Source organism: Pteropus medius, unplaced genomic scaffold (genome assembly GCF_902729225.1).
Source record: "Pteropus medius unplaced genomic scaffold, Ma_sr-lr_union100, whole genome shotgun sequence".
In the NCBI taxonomy this organism is placed as follows: Eukaryota; Metazoa; Chordata; class Mammalia; order Chiroptera; family Pteropodidae; genus Pteropus; species Pteropus medius.
The window spans coordinates 1,713,131-1,728,164 of NW_024354501.1; the positions used below are offsets into that span (position 1 = coordinate 1,713,131).

The window sequence follows — 15,034 nt, forward strand, 5'->3', positions numbered from 1 at the left end:
GGACTTCCCACTCTGCTCGACTGACCTTGAAGCGACGGTTCCGGGAGCTCCACACGACCAGGTCCGGGAGGCCCCCCCGGCAGTGGCGGAAGTCTGTGGCCAGACGCCGGCACACGCCGCTGAGGACGCGGCCCCCCAGGCAGGAGACGAGGTCCTGCACACAGAACACACGGTGACTAGCCAGCCCCCCGTGACAGGCCCTGAGCTGCCCCCCAGGTCCACAGCAGGGAGAGCGGAGGTGGCCCCGGCAGAAAGGAGCCCAGGACGCCTGGCACCAGGGCCCCAGTGGCTACAGCACGTCTGCCCAGCTGGGAAAATCCTGGGAGCAGCCGAAGAAGCGGGAATTAGGAAGAAGCCCTCAGGAATGTGACAGCGATGGCTCAGAGGCCAGCAGCCACAGGGACGGGGACGGCATCCGCCTCGTGGGGGCCACAGCTCCGGCAAAGGGGAGCTGTCAGCTGAGGGGGAGAAGGCACGGCTGGGGCTTGTCGTGTGCCCTGACGTGTGCCCACCCATAACTAGCATCTGGGCTGGGGTATCATAAATGCACATGCACACGAGCAGACATGCACATACACACATGCACACACACAAGCACACATGTACATGCTTGCATACACATGCACCCCCCCACACACACACATGCTTGTGCACACGCCCCACGCGCATGCACACGTACACGTGCATGTGCACATGTGTGGATGTGTGCGCACGCACACACATATACGTGCATGAGCGCATGTGCACGTGTGCACACGGATGCACATGCCCGTACGCAATCCCGTGCGATACATGTGTACAGTGCACACACATGTGCAGTGCGCACACACACACCCACACGTGCGCACACAGAGACAGGTGTGTCGGGCGCCGTTTTCACCTGCGCTTGCTGCAGAGATGCGAAGCGGTCCCAGCTGACGATGGAAGCCGCTCTGCCGTGCTGGGCCTGCCACGTGGCGGCCACCCAGGCCCGCAGGCTCTCGGCCGGGGCGTGGTGGATCAGCTGCAGCCTGGCCTCGATGGCCGGCCGCCTGCTGGCGTAGAAGCTGTCCGTGCAGAGGTCCAGCGGGAGCGCCTGCGGGCGGGGCGACACCTCAGACTCACCTGGCGGGAACCGATTCACCGACGCCACGCAACGCCCAGGACATGCGGAAACTGGCCGAGCCCACGGAGCTGGCACCGTCTTTTCCTCAAAAGATATGTCAAAAGCGTCTCAGGAATCTGGGCACGCGGGCTCTTCGGCGTAACCGTGCGGGAGAAGGGCTTTCGGGAGGGTCGGGGGCACCGTCGGTGGGCGTGGGGACAGCATGGCTGTGAGCGCCCGGCCCCGGGCCCGGCCAGGCCTCGGCGGGCTGCGGCGGGAGCCACACCCACGTCTGGGAGCGCGGGCAGCGAGTCAGCAGCACACGCGGCCCCTAAACGCCACGAATCAGACTCGTGAACAGAAAGACCCTTTCACGGGAACCAGCCCGGTGACCGGAGCCTGCGGTGGCTTCTGGCGGCCGCGGGGCCCGAAGCCCGGCAGCGTCCGCTCACCTCGGCGTGTGCGCCCGGGGCGCGGCCCGGGCTGGGTACCTGGTAGGCGTTCCTGAAGGCGTCGGGCACCCCGTCCATGAAGATGACGTCCCACAGGAGGAGGCCGTACAGCGTGGTGAAGGTGGACCCTTCCCCGTGGATGCCTACGGCAGGGCACGCGACAGAGGGGCTCAGTGCCCGGCAGCCCGCCCCGCCGTGCGAAATAACGTGGATTCAGACGCACACGCCGTCCTCATGCCGTTCCCGGCCCGCTCCGTACGTGACATACACAGAAGCCTGTTTACGGGCAAAAATCCCAGAGTGCCTCGCCACGTGCCCAAGCCTCAGTCTGAGGGGGGCTGAGGGCTCGGCCTGCCTCAGGGGGTCTTGTGCGTTGCGCCCCTGCCAGGAACGTAGGCAGCCACGGGGACACCCCTGTCCCCACTTCACAGCCTGGGCCACAGGAGGTGCTGGCCAGCAGGACCCCCCTGACAGGCTGGGAGGCGTCCGTCCAGCCGGCCCGAGAGCTCCCTGTCTGGTCACACCGCAGCACGGGATGACAGGCCAGGCGGCCATGTGTGTGTCCCATGCGACAGTGCTCTGGGGACATGGCCCATGGGGAGTGGCGGGGCCGCTCTGTCCTGCCCGGCTCGGGCTGTGCTGTGCTCCCTCCTGCCCCGTGTCCCAGCTCCTCGTCCCTGCAGCCTCCCTCCGTGACCCCAAAGGACGGCAGACGGACAACGGACTCACGCAGGCCCTCGGCTCCCGGCTCCAGCCCCTCTGATGGGTCTGTTACCAGGTGGCACCCGTCAGTCCCCCGTCCTCCCTCGTCCCCAGCCGGACAAGCCGGCCTCACTTGCCTAATGTCCCACGGAGCTGTCCCCTCACATTAAGTGCCAGACACTGGCCGAGTGGTGGGCCTTTCACGACCACAGCGAAATTCTTCCCCAAGCCCTCCCCAGCCAGCGGCACCTCTCATGAGGGACAGGACGGCCGGATGTCAGCTCACGGCCGCCACGGTGACGGGGCCGGGAGATACGCCGCGCGTCGGGTACCTCGGTCGAAGCCACTGCGTCGGTAATGGTCCAGGGCCAGCTCTTCCACGGAGCACAGGGCGGTGGCCGGGGCGGGCCCCCCGGCCTCCATCACAAACACGGACTTGCCCATCCCGTGCTGCGGGCACAGCCGGCCTGAGATGGTCACCTGAGATGACAGGACGACATCCGTCAGCCTCGCTTCAGCGACAGGCGTGCGAACCCGACTCTGGCGTCCGAGGACACCCTGCCCTGCACGCCCCGAATGCTCAGCACTGCGCCCGGCCTGGGACCCGCACTGGGCTCCGGCGAGGTTCTGGACGGTCACTGCCTCGGCCCCCGGGGAGCATGTGGACCCCAGAGCTGTCCCCAGGGGTCCTGACCCCGCGGGAGGAACGGGCGCAGGCTGTGAGCTTCTGACTCGGAGTTTTACAGAAAGCCGGCCGGCGGTGACAGCGACGTCCCACGGTCCCACGCGGGCGTCAGCATCTTCCGAGTCGCAGAGGGAAGACAGGGAACCGTTCCGAGGCTGCTCCCCGCGGGCGAGACCCAAGGGTGCCCAGGACACGGACTCACGTGCTTCACGTCGTCCACGGTCACTTCCGGCAGCTGGCGGAAGAGGTGCTTGACCCTGTGACAGGTCGGGGACTCTCTCAGACGCACGGCCCTCTGGTACAGCGACAGGCGGTGTCCCGTCCGTACCTCCGGGTCTGCCAGCCCTTCCGCGATGCACCTAACAGCCTAGCAGAGAGCAGGGGCCACGTCGGGGCCCAGGAAGACCCGGGGGGCCCCCCGAGTCCGTGGGGCAGGACACCCCGCAACCGACTCTCCAGACCGCCGGATAGGAATGCGCGGAGCGGCGCTTCCAGGATGACCAGTGGCCCTTGGATGGCACTGATGCAGACGGACCCTGAACCGGAGCAGAACCGTCTGGAACACCGGTGGCCCATCATCTGACGGGCTCCCCGTTCCGTGTGCAGACAAAGTCTCCACTGCCACAGAGACCGGGAAAGTCAGGGACAACCCTGCGTCCTGGGCCGGAGGAGGCTGGAGAGAGAGACCGGGCTCCGCGCGGCACCTGGGGACATTCGAAAGGAGACCAGTCCCCCAGCCCCGGGCACGGAGCGAGCGTCTCCAGTGCAGGACCAGGCCCGTGACCGCCTCGGGGCTGCCAAGTGGGTCCCACGAGGGCAGGAACCCCAGGGCTGGTCCAGACTCGCCCTGATGGGGAGAACCTTAGGCCGGAAAGAGAAAATGAAGGCCCTAAGAATATTCGGAGTTGGACAGATAAACACACCGAAAGCCACAACTGGACACCGCTTCACACCTCCCAACCCGGGCGACCACGATCGGGTAGAAGAGAGGAAGGGTCGGCTGGGGTGCAGGGGGCGCTGGTGACGCAGGGCGGAGGCCAGAGGATTCAACTGTGACCCCGGCCACGTTCAGGGACGGCTGTGGTGACGAGCCCGCAGCCAGGCCCAGAGATGCCTTCAGAGCGGAGGGAGGCGTCCGCTGGACTCACACCCCGTGCCCCACACCTGTGCAGCGGAGCCGGGGACCAGGGGTCGGTCCCTCGGTGGCTAAAACCACGGGGAACCTGAGCTCCAAAGGCCGGGAGCGGGCAGCGGGCCCCTCGCTCTGCAAATTCGTCCCTTGCCACGCCCCACACTCCCCCTTCCTCACGGTCGGCCCCCATCGAAGGAAGTGGGGACCCCAGGATGGCAGACGCGGAATTCCCCGGCGCTCGGGGCCCCCTCGGTGCCTCTCTCTGCAGTCACTGTCTTTCCTCCGCCTCCGAGAGGAGGCCACGCTCCGTTTGTGGGGCGTCACCTTCTTCTACGCGACCCTGCCGTGGACTCTGCTTTGGCGTGTGTGCCGAATGCCTTCCACTCGCTCCGCAGGGCGCGGGCCCCGTCCCTGGGGGCAGCTGGCCCTGCCCTGCAGCGGGGGCGGGAGGTAAAGTGACTCCAGTGCTGTGGAAGCAGGGGGGCAGGTCCCCAGGAGCTGAGCAGGGGTCTCATCAGGCTGGAGCCCGCCCCGGGTGTGACCCCCCAGGCTACACCTAAGGGAGCTAAAGGCGAGCTGATTTACGCCGTGTGTATTTTACTGCTATGGAGAAATAATAAATTTAAAAAACCCCTAAAAACCTGGAAATCGGTGACGGAGGAGGCCGCTGGGGGCGTGGCAGAGGAGGGGACAGCGTGGGACACAGGCTGTGGGACGCGGCCGCTGCTACCCCGCCACGGGGCCGGCGGGGGCCTGGCCGCGGGAGGGGACGGGCCGCCGGCCCTCTGTGGCACGCCCGTCCCTGGAGACCGGTGGGAGCCGCCCAAGCCAAGGTAACAAAGGAATGGCAGTTACGAGCGTGGCCGGCAAGATCTTGGGACGAGGCCGAGAGGAAGCACGATTTTCCATCAAGCTCTAAACGACGCTCGGAGGCCCGTCCTCCTCCAGGAGCCGGCGCTGCTGCCGGCAGACCTGGGGTGACGGGGGCGGTCAGCTCCCGGGACCCGTCACTCCGGCGCGAGGACGCAGCAACCTGCCCGGGCCCCCTCCACCCTCCGCCCGGCGGCAGCCGCTTTTTCTGGCTATTTGGGCTGAAAAAGCCGGAGGGGCCGGAAGCGCCATACCCCGTCCCCCGCTGATGCTGACGCCCATGCACCCAGGCGCTTTGTTCCAGTGGGCGAAGACGGTTCCCCCACTTCCCGCCCCTTTTCGTCCCCGGTCCATGTTTCCACCCCCACGTCGGCCTGACTCACTCAGTGTGCCACCAGGAAAAGCAGAAGCCGCCAGAGGCACAGTCCCTTCTGTTCACGCCAACTGCAGGCTGGCGTGGGGACGGGGGACCTCAGGCGGCCACACAAAGGGCCACTGTTCCCTCCGGCTCAGCTGCGGCAGCTGCAGGGGCCCAGGCTGCTCGGCCACAGAGGCCACGGGGTCCCCGGGAGAGAAGGTGGCCTGCTCGGGGCGAGTCAGAGAACACCTTTCCCAGGAGCAAAGCATAGCGTTTCCCAGAGGGACAGGGTCACTGGTCACCACTCAGAGTCCCTGCGCTAAGGGAGAACGTGCATTTCACCAGCCCTGCCGCCTGCAGCCCCCACGCCCCGAATGAGCGAAATCACTGTTTCCGAAACAAAAAGCCCCTTTCTGGAACCCCACTGAGGGCGGCACGGCCAACCCTCCCGCGTCCCAGGCCGGCTGCCAGGTCACTGGCAGAGGCGACGGCCACCCGCCTTCACTGGCCGTGTCACTCCCTTGTTACCTCTTTCGGGGTGGGAAGAACACAGGACGTTAGAAAGATGACTGTCCCAGTGCCATTTAGGTGGGTGAGGTATTCATAGTTAGCTATGCTCGAATTCACGCAGACCTGTAAGCAGGCCAGGTGAGTGCCGCTGCCAGGACCTGCTCGTACCTGCTCGGGGCGCTTCAGGTGCTGGTGGAGGTTGAGAGCCAGTCTGTCCCACCATCGGCCCCTGCTGTCTGGGCAGTACACCCTCTGGGACAGAAGGTCCTCGAGTTCTTGGACCGCTTCCTGCCGCAGCCACAGAGGAAGCACGTTAGACTCGACAAGCAAGCGAGGCCGGCCACGCACGGTCCTGAAGCATCTATTTACACTCTAAGCCCGAGCCCCCCGAGGCGTCCCTCCTCCTCAGCCAGGTCCCGCTAGCTGCAGACACGGCCGACATCCTCTGCAAATCCGCCAGCCAGCGACGGCCACACAGGATGCGGTTCTAGGCAGCGGGCCGGGCCGGGCTGCACATCCGGTGCTACGGGAGCCAGTGTGAGGCCTTTGGGGAGGGGAGGGCACCTTAACCCGCCTTCTGTGGTTCACAGGCCTCCTGGAAACATCTAACGGCTCTCCTGAGGATGCGCGAAGCCCACGAACACGCAGCTGTGGGTCCCCAGAGCCTCCGAAGCCATCACAGGGAACCCCCCGGGATTCACGGGTCAGGTCAGGAGCCGGGCCTCCACATGTGCTCCATAAAATACCATTTCCCAATACACACCGTCCACCAGAACCAAAGCTGAGTCCCGGTTCTCACGTTAGCGTAAGGACGGATACGACCCAATTTTGGACGGGATTGTAAACGGTTTCGGGACGGTCTGTGATGGCTGCGGGGAACCACAGCGGTGTGAGGCTCCCCCCCAAAGTTTGGGGGCTCCGCCCAGGGCTGTGTGTGTGCCCCGGCCTACCAGAACCCTCGCGGGGGCCGGCGTGACCGTCCATGCCACGGGCCTCCTGCCCTCACCTCGTACATGTGCAGCCTCTGCAGGATGTCCACGGCCCGCGACGACACCTGCGTATAGACCCAGCCCACGGTGAAGCGTCGCAGGAACACGGGCAAGCCCTCGTGGAGCCTGGGGACAGCGGGGCGGCACGTCGGGAGCCGGCCACGCGCACCGCGGGCCGCCTCCGGCCTGCGACACAGGGCCGCGCCGAGCGCCGTCCGCCGTCCACGTGGGCGAGATCCCGCCACGGCGTCCGGGCGCCCGCCGTCCCCGGGCCGCTGGGCAGCGCGGTGGGTCGAGGACCGCCGGCCACCGCCTCGGCTCCCGGCCACCGCATCGCGTTACGTGGCCGCGGCCCAGACCGTCCGGCCCGCAAAGCCCAGGACAGGGACCGCCGGCCTCGGGCAGAAGCGGCCAGCCAACCGCTGCTGAGCGGCCACTGACTTCTAGCTGTGACTGTTTCGTGACGAGTCAGCCACTAACACGTTTTCACCACCATTTTGCTGTTCGGTCTGAGAAAAGCTCCCACATTTACCTGAACCCCCCTAAGAAGCTGCCCCAGTGCACGTCGCTGCTTAGTTCGTCCCCAGGGGGGTCCTCGCGAATCCCCCCGAGCTCGGGACACCCCCACGCAGCACGGGGGGACAGGGACGGCGCCTCCGGACTACGGTTTTAAGCCCACGTCGTTTCCACGTGAACTTCACGTCCTAACAGTTTTTTGGAGATAGTTAATGTTGCTAATTGTTCTCATCCCTGTGTAACGACGAAGAAAAAATTTCCTGATATGGAACATGTTTGACGTTTATCAAACGCAAAACCTGAAGGCTCACGTGCCGCGTCCTTGAACTTTTGGGGTATACGGTGAGTGTAGAACATCCCCTACGTGAATTTCCACCGAGACCACGTGTCACACGCCAGCCACGTCTGTCCCCACTGTCCCCACGCTGACACTCCGCTGTCCACCCTCAGGGGAGCCAGCACCCCCGGAGGGCCCGCCCGACGCCCGGGCGTGTGTGCCTGGAGGTGCGTGGCACGGGACCCGAGCTACGTCAACCCCATCCACTCCCGCCAAACTTCTAGACGCTTCCTCCCCCTCCGCGGCACCCCGACCCCACAAAGCAAGCGTGACGCTCCGCTCCACGGCGGGTCCGGCCGCGGAACTGCGGGGGCCGTGTGGTCCCCACGAGGAGTCTGCCGGAAGCGGCGGCGCCGACCTGGTCGGCAAGAAAAACTGTGCCGGGGCCTAGAGACAGCTCACCTCAGAGCCGGGTGGCCGCGCAGTGCGCTCCAGTCCCCGCGGGCACGCTGGCAGAGCTCGCGAGCGTCCTTCAAGTCCCCGCTGGCCACGGCGGCACAGACGTCACTCAGCGTGTGGGTGGCCGCTGCGTACCTGGGGGAACACGCGCGCCATCCGCGGTTCAAACGTGAGCGCTGTGCGGAAAATCCGCACAGACGCAGAGACTGAGGCAGACCGTGGTGTCCGGTTCGTTGGGACGGAGGCTGGAACCGGGCTTCAGGGCACGGACTGTCCCAAGAGAGAAAAGCATGAAGCCACTGAGAGCAAACACGTCAAACCACGCGGGGCGACTAAAAGCAGAGTCAGAGGAATGAGGAGAAGGTTCGACGGATTATTCCAGTTATTCCGGTGGAATCCGAGCAGGATGCTGACCTTCCTGACAAAGTGAGCTGGGCAAAGTGAGCTAAAGTCGGTTTACAGCGACACGGCTTTGAATCGTTCCGATGGCTTCGCTCTTTGAAGCACGTACTAAACAGCGTGCAAACGGCTGCCCTGAAATCAAGTATCAGAATCCACGTCTCTTAAATCTGAGTCCCAAACCTGACGTCAGAATCAGAAGTGACATTTCGGGAAAGCCAAATTAATTTTTCACATAAAAGGAGGGTTTGTTTACGAAACCCGAGTATGTTTTTCCCGTAAGACCTGTGCCATTTTCTGCCAAAACCTACTTTCGCCAGTCAAAGCAAACGTTCCCTAAATCCCCGAGCCCAGGCAGACACGTGAAAACGTGTGCCGTGTGCACGCGCGGGTGAGTACACGAGCTGGCAGTCACATTACCTGGGGCGTCAGCAGGAAGGGACCCACCTTCCGCCTCGTCTACGCCAGCGACACGCTCAAAAATGCTTCCTTCCGAAGCCACTCGGGAACCGAAGCCAGAGAAGACGTTCGCAGCTCGGCCCCAACCCCCCGGTAACCCGACACGTCCCTACGTACCCCCCCGTCGTCCCAGAAACGTGTACACGTGAGGTAGCAAATAACAGAACAAAACCACCATTTGGGCTGCGGACTTCGGTGTCCGCCGTGGCCGGCAAAACGCAACGGTCAACCCTTAGGGACGCCTAGGGACCCACGGCGCCCCCGGCCGCTCGCCTGACCTGACCTGATGAGGTCGTCTCTGTCCTGGAAGATGCGGGCTGTCCGGCTGACGGTGTACCGAGGAAATGCCACCCGGCCCAGGCCGGCCAGCAGCACAGCCGCGAGCGGGTCCCGGCCGCTGTCCTCCTCCGGGGCCTCGGCCAGGTCGAAGAGCAGCAGGGCACGCGAGAACACGGCCCGCGGGCCACCGTGCACCCTCAGGGCCGGTCCCGCCACGGCCTTCGCTCTGCGGACATGCGAAGCAAAACGGGTTTCTGGCTTTTCAGCATTCGGACGTCGGATTTTAGAAATTACATCCGTGGGATAAGGTCGAGGGGCATTCACGATCGAGCCCGAAGCCCATCGGTCACTTTCAGCTAAGGGACACGGAGGTTTCCATAACCTCTCTGGGGCTCAGAGCCTCACCTGGGGACACGGTGAGGATGAAATGAGATTTTATCTCCAAACAAAGATAAATGACACCCCCCCGGTTTTGGTAAATTTTTAGGTTTAAACTCAAGAAAAGTTGCATATGAAGATTGACAGATTCCACGTCAATAAAAAGGTTATAAATAAAAATCCGACTGATTTTTCTCGGTCCTAGAATTTAGTATGGTCTGATAAGAATTATGAATAAGAAACCGAGAAGGCATCCAGTCGTGGCGCCCGAGATGAAATGAGCAGTTCCAACAGGAAACAGGAACCACCTATTCTCAATCCATGCGCAAAACCAACGTTCTAAATGCGTGTGCTGTGACAACATGCGACAAAACCTTTTTAAAATCACGGTGCCGACTCCGGGCTGGCCCCGGGCCCAAGGGCAGACCGAGGGCTGCCTGGCCAGTCTGAGCAAAGCGCCCGCCAGCTGCTGCCTCTGGCCCCCGGGACTCGCCACGTGGAACGTCTTCCCCAGGGCTTTGAGCTCGGGAGCCGAAAGCAGGTCCAGCGCTTCAGGGAGTTCTTGCAACTCGGACTCTGAAACGGTCAAAAACATCAAAAACCCTTTTAACGACTCTTACCGTTTCCCAGCGTTATTTACTCTGTGAAGAAGGAAGCTCAGTCAGAGGCAAACGAAATGAAATCCTACTGCGGAAACCGTAGTTTGCCTTCTAGAACAATCACTGAAGAACAGAGAAAAGAGATCTCTCAGGGAAATGCTGACGGAACGTCGCACGAAAAAGGACAGGAGAATCTGAATCGCGTGACGACACGCGGCCATTCCTGACGGTTCGGGCCTCCGCCCTCCACGCCCACTGGTGACTTCGCTCTTCGGAACGTAACCCCCCAAGTGCAACGGGGCAGAGACGCTCGTGACCTTCTGCTTCGGCTGGAGTTGCCTCTTTCGGTCTCACGTGTCAGCAACGTGAACCCGAGACGCACGGCTACCAGTCTCCCGACGCCCAAGCGCCCCCCGCGGCGCTGGGCTCCACGCAGGTGCACCTCCACGCACGCGGCTGCCCAGACGGCCACGGCCACCCACGGTCCTGAGGCCGTCGACCTATAAGCCGAGACCGGTCTGTGTGTGCACGTGGGCGGAAGATGAAGGTTACAGTTGCCTTAACCCAGGCTGACGATGGCTTTAGCACCACAGGAGTAATTCACTGCCCTCAGAAGATTCAAAACTCAGCTTAAACACATAATACGTCGCTCTCGCGCTCCCTGAGCCGGCTCGTACCTGTCTGCAGAAAGCCTGCTGCCTTCAGCTCTGCAATCACAGGCATTAAGTCGGGGGCGATCTCCTCATAGTCCAATTTACTCAGCTTCATCCAGCTGAATTTACGTTGAAAGAGTCTCACATATAACTTCTGACCACTATCTGCAATCGAGAACAACGAAAAATATTATCTTTCTTCTCAAAACAACATAGAAACGTCACCTGTTCTTTTAAATTGAGGTGTCTAAAATACACTCTGTTATTAGAAATACACTTATTTTCCCCTCAACTGATCTTCCAAGAAACTCCTTTTCTCCCCTGGGAGACGTAGTTTATTTGAGAGAGAAGGCCCCAGAGAGATGTCGTCGGCGGTGTGTACAGGAATCGCCATGCGGAATGGAAAACCCTGGGCCAATTCTAAATGGAATGAAGTCGCCGAACCTTCCTGAGACTTCATTTTCTCCTCTACTTTAAAAAAAGAGAGAGCGAGCGAAAGCAGAGGGTGGACGGAGGTCAAACACGCCACCCCCCAGAGCTGGGGGGTAGATTCCACGAGATGAGCGGCCGGGACTGGCCTACGAACCGTAAAATGAGTTCCCGGTTGGTAATGATTATCGACGGTTTTTAAACTTCTAAGAACGAGGTTCCCCGTTTTCTGGCTACCTTCGGCTCCTTCGGAGAAGCCCTCCCCAGCATGCCAGTCATTCTGCTCTCAGTTTAATTGACATCGTTCTATTTTTGGTTGACGATAATTTCCACCAAAAGATTTTTCGGACAATGCCTAGCTTCGGTGGGGCGGCCACCTCTCTCGGTGACCTCAGCCAAGCTATTTGAGTAACGTGTTTGGTCTCAGTTCTCAGATTATCATTAAGTCTCTGCCAACTGTAAAATGGTACAATTCCATATTTTTTTAACATTCGACCTTTACTTTTCTCTTTTTCTTAAAAGGAGCAAAAGCAATTAGCAGTAGCTGCTTTCACGGACTGTAAATGATTCTCTGAGAAACGCACAAGAACTTGAACTCGTGCTGGGGCAACCGGCCATGTTTCTTCATTAGACGGAAGCACAGAGCCACCGACTGCTCCGACACGGGCACCCACGAATGCCAGCAGCACCCAGCCAAAGACGTGTGCCCGCTCTGGGAGAAAAGCACCTGCACAGACAGAAGCCGCGTGGAGGCCCGTGCAGCTCTGCCACGTGCGACTCGCGTGTTAGAAACACAAGGACGATCGTAATTAACACCGCCGTGTGCGTTTAAAACAAACCGCCCGCTAAGCGTCAGGGGTGACGGTCAGGGTTTTGTAATCTCCTGAGACTTCAGACCTGCTCCACGTCCCTGGGGGTCAGTGTGCCCCCAACCGAGCGTTCCCACCTCGGAAGGGACGGGGTTCCACGTGCCACTGTGGCCCTCTGGATCAAGGCACGACTTATCACAAGGTGGCTTTTGTTCCCAACCTGCACCCGTGGCTTAGAGCCACCACTGCCCGCCAAGATTCGAGGCACAGACTGACGTCTTTAAATGCACCAGTTTAGCTCACACACACACACACACACGCACACGCAGACTTTAAAAGGTCGAGTCCAGGAACCCAAAATACCGTTGGGGAAAAACTATGTCTCGAGATAGCCCGGTTTGCTTTTTGCTGTATCTCCTTTGACTTTCATTTTTAAAGAAATGGCGTGCAAAAACCACACGGCCTATCCCTACGCTTCACGACGTGCTCAGAACGCACAGTACACTTTTCTAAGTCGCGTCGTTTCTTTTCTTTTTTTTTTTTAATCTGGAAAAGGTGGTTTTACAACCATCGGAGGCGGGAAACCCTCACTTAACGTCACGGCCGGGTTCTGCGGCTTTAAGTGAAACGAAGCATAACCAACCCAGTTTTCCCACGGGCTGACGGACATTAACGAGGGTTAAGGTCCTACGCCGTGTCGTCGACGTTGCATCCAGAGGTCCCGAACAAGACGGCGCCGGGCGAGGACCCGTGTGACACCGTGGGGGGTGGCAAGCGAGGACCTGCGGGCCCGGGCGTCACCGGGCACCAAGTCCCGCCTCTTACCCGCATCCCCTTGTCTAGAGGAACCTCGTAGAAGGTTCTGACCCCCACGAGGATGCCCACAGGAGTCGCAAAACCACAGTGACTCCTTGCGGCCAGATCACTGCCCATCGCGTCACGCAAATGGGAGACAAAAACCCAGAAACGAATAGGCTTATACTACCTGATAATTGATAAAACTTGGTTACAATTCCTCTCTCCTGCTCGTCGAAGAGCTTCCTGTCGTCTTCGTCCCCAAACACGGCGTCCAGCACCACCAGGAAGCTCTGAAGGTAGTAAGGGTGGCCGGGGGACGCCGAGCCCGCGGCCCCGCAGCTGGACGCCGGCTCCAGAGGAGCTCCGCGGGTGACCTCGACCTTTAAGCCACTGTCACGTCCCAGAGGAAGTTCGGGGACGTTGCTGCAGGTGGAAGCATCGCGTCTGCAGCTATGGGATCCGGCCTCCCCCTCCGACGCCGCCTGGGTTCCAGCCTGGGGAGCGACAGTCGTGCGACCTTCGTCCCGGCTCCCCGCCCCACCTCCTTCCACACCGCCGCCGTCTCCTCTGCCACTCCCCCGCTCTGCAGCGCTGTCCTCTGAAGCCACCTGTAATCCAGTCCCCAGAGCGGGGCCTGGCGAGGACGGCCCGGGGGCATTCTCCGAGCGGGCGGGGGTGAGGGCCGCTCTCCCACGCTCCTGGGGCGCCTTTTGGCTTCCGGCTGCCGTCACCGCCATCGTAGAGCCTTCCAGAGCACGCTCGGGGCCACTCTGCTCCTGAGGAGACCCACAGGCAAACAGGTTTTCCTTCTGAGAAGTGCTCAGGACGCGGTCCTCGTCCGCCCCGTCTGCCGCCCTCGCCGCTGCGGCCGGGGAGCTCCGCCGACTGTGGCCGGCGACGTCCTGGGGCTCGTCTCCCGACCGTGTGGCCTTCGCGTATCTCCTGGACAACTTAGACGACAGGCTTCCCAAAGCAATGACTTCCACGTGGCGCGGTCTCCGTGCCCACTGCGTCTCGCACGGCGGGTCGCCCGGACCTTTAAAGTAGGGGCTGGTCCGGGCTTCGCCGCCCGCTTTGGCCGGGTCGCTTGGGCCGGGGGCTAAGTTCGTCTTCGAGGGTGACTGCTTCTCCGCTGTCACGCCCTCCACGGCGACGCGGGTGGAGTCCGCTGCGGACACGTGCGAACGGGCCGAGCCGCCGGGCCCCGGCACCGGGCTGGCGCCACCGCCGTCGGCACACCTGTCGTCCAGGTGCCGGTTCAAGGTGTCCCTCGGCACCATCTTGCCGCAGACGGGGCAGGCGAGCCTCGCGGGGGCCTCGCTGCTGAAGAACAGGACGATGGACCTCGCATCCCTTCTGCTGCTTTTGCTGCTGGATAAACTTCTCCGGGGTCTTTTCGTGGCGGGTGATGTCCCTCCGGGCATCCTGAGGCTCTGAGGAGCTGGGCGCTTCGGGTAACACGACGCGGGCTGTCACCGGGGAGAGCGGGCCGGGCTTTGCTTTTACGTCCCTGACTTGAAGAAATGACAGAAGGCGGGGTTCTCCCTGACTTCATGGTATTCGTGTAGGCGACTTCCAAAGCCTGCAAGATAAAACACGCGTGGCTCAGACACGTTTTCGTGAATTCAAAGCAGAGGGGACAAGTGAGCAAGGGCGGCAGCTGCCGTGATGACAGCTCTGGGGGGAGGCGGGGCGCCTCGGCTCCGGGCACCGCGGTGACCATGCGGCCGCGACAGCGCTGGCCTCTGTAGGGGCAGCTTCTGCGACCTCCGCTACGATCTTAAATCATCCGCTTTTAAAAAGGTCAATGTGACCACCCCAGAACCTTCCTAAAGACCAGGCCACTGCATTGGTAACTCTTGGGGGACACAGGCCTGTGTGCGCGACCCCAGGCTCACTCCCCCCCCGAGCCGCGGGCCTCTGTGCATTGCACGCCTGGCGCCCCTGCCGCAGCTGCGGCCCCCGAGCCGGTGCCCGGGGCCGCGTCCACACACCTGGGGTGCACACCTGGCGTCCGCGCACCTGGCGCGCGCACGTGGGGCCGCGGACCCGCCGCCGCCAGCCGCCCGCGTCCTCCGTCCAGGCCCCGCGCAGGCGCGCCCAGCCGATCCCCGAGCCCAGCCGATCCCCGCGCCCAGCCGATCCCCGCGGCCCGGCGCGCACAGCCCGGGCAAGTGGAGCCCCGAGCGATCGATGC

General features: G+C 62.3%; 1 protein-coding gene across 7 annotated transcripts in view; it reads right to left on the reverse strand.

Annotated features, from left to right (window-relative positions):
* The window catches only part of FAN1 (FANCD2 and FANCI associated nuclease 1), a 16,773-nt gene extending 1,837 nt beyond the window's left edge, over window positions 1–14,936 (reverse strand). Inside the window, exons 1-14 of one of the 7 annotated variants that reach the window (XM_039853462.1) lie at window positions 14,832–14,936; window positions 13,025–14,419; window positions 10,826–10,966; window positions 9,924–10,125; window positions 9,176–9,397; window positions 8,449–8,568; window positions 8,038–8,169; window positions 6,800–6,908; window positions 5,962–6,081; window positions 3,126–3,290; window positions 2,571–2,718; window positions 1,576–1,679; window positions 881–1,075; window positions 26–154 (exon numbers count right to left, since the gene is read on the reverse strand). In XM_039853462.1, coding sequence (XP_039709396.1) covers window positions 26–154; window positions 881–1,075; window positions 1,576–1,679; window positions 2,571–2,718; window positions 3,126–3,290; window positions 5,962–6,081; window positions 6,800–6,908; window positions 8,038–8,169; window positions 8,449–8,568; window positions 9,176–9,397; window positions 9,924–10,125; window positions 10,826–10,966; window positions 13,025–14,261 — 3,024 coding nt within the window. In that variant the 5' untranslated portion in view covers window positions 14,262–14,419; window positions 14,832–14,936. Of the gene's footprint in view, window positions 1–25; window positions 155–880; window positions 1,076–1,575; window positions 1,680–2,570; window positions 2,719–3,125; window positions 4,488–5,811; window positions 6,082–6,799; window positions 6,909–8,037; window positions 8,170–8,448; window positions 8,569–9,175; window positions 9,398–9,923; window positions 10,126–10,825; window positions 10,967–13,024; window positions 14,420–14,831 lie in introns of those variants that run through there. The other 6 variants (XM_039853459.1, XM_039853458.1, XM_039853464.1 and 3 more) reach the window with 6 other exon arrangements.
* Between the last annotated feature and the right edge of the window lie 98 nt (window positions 14,937–15,034).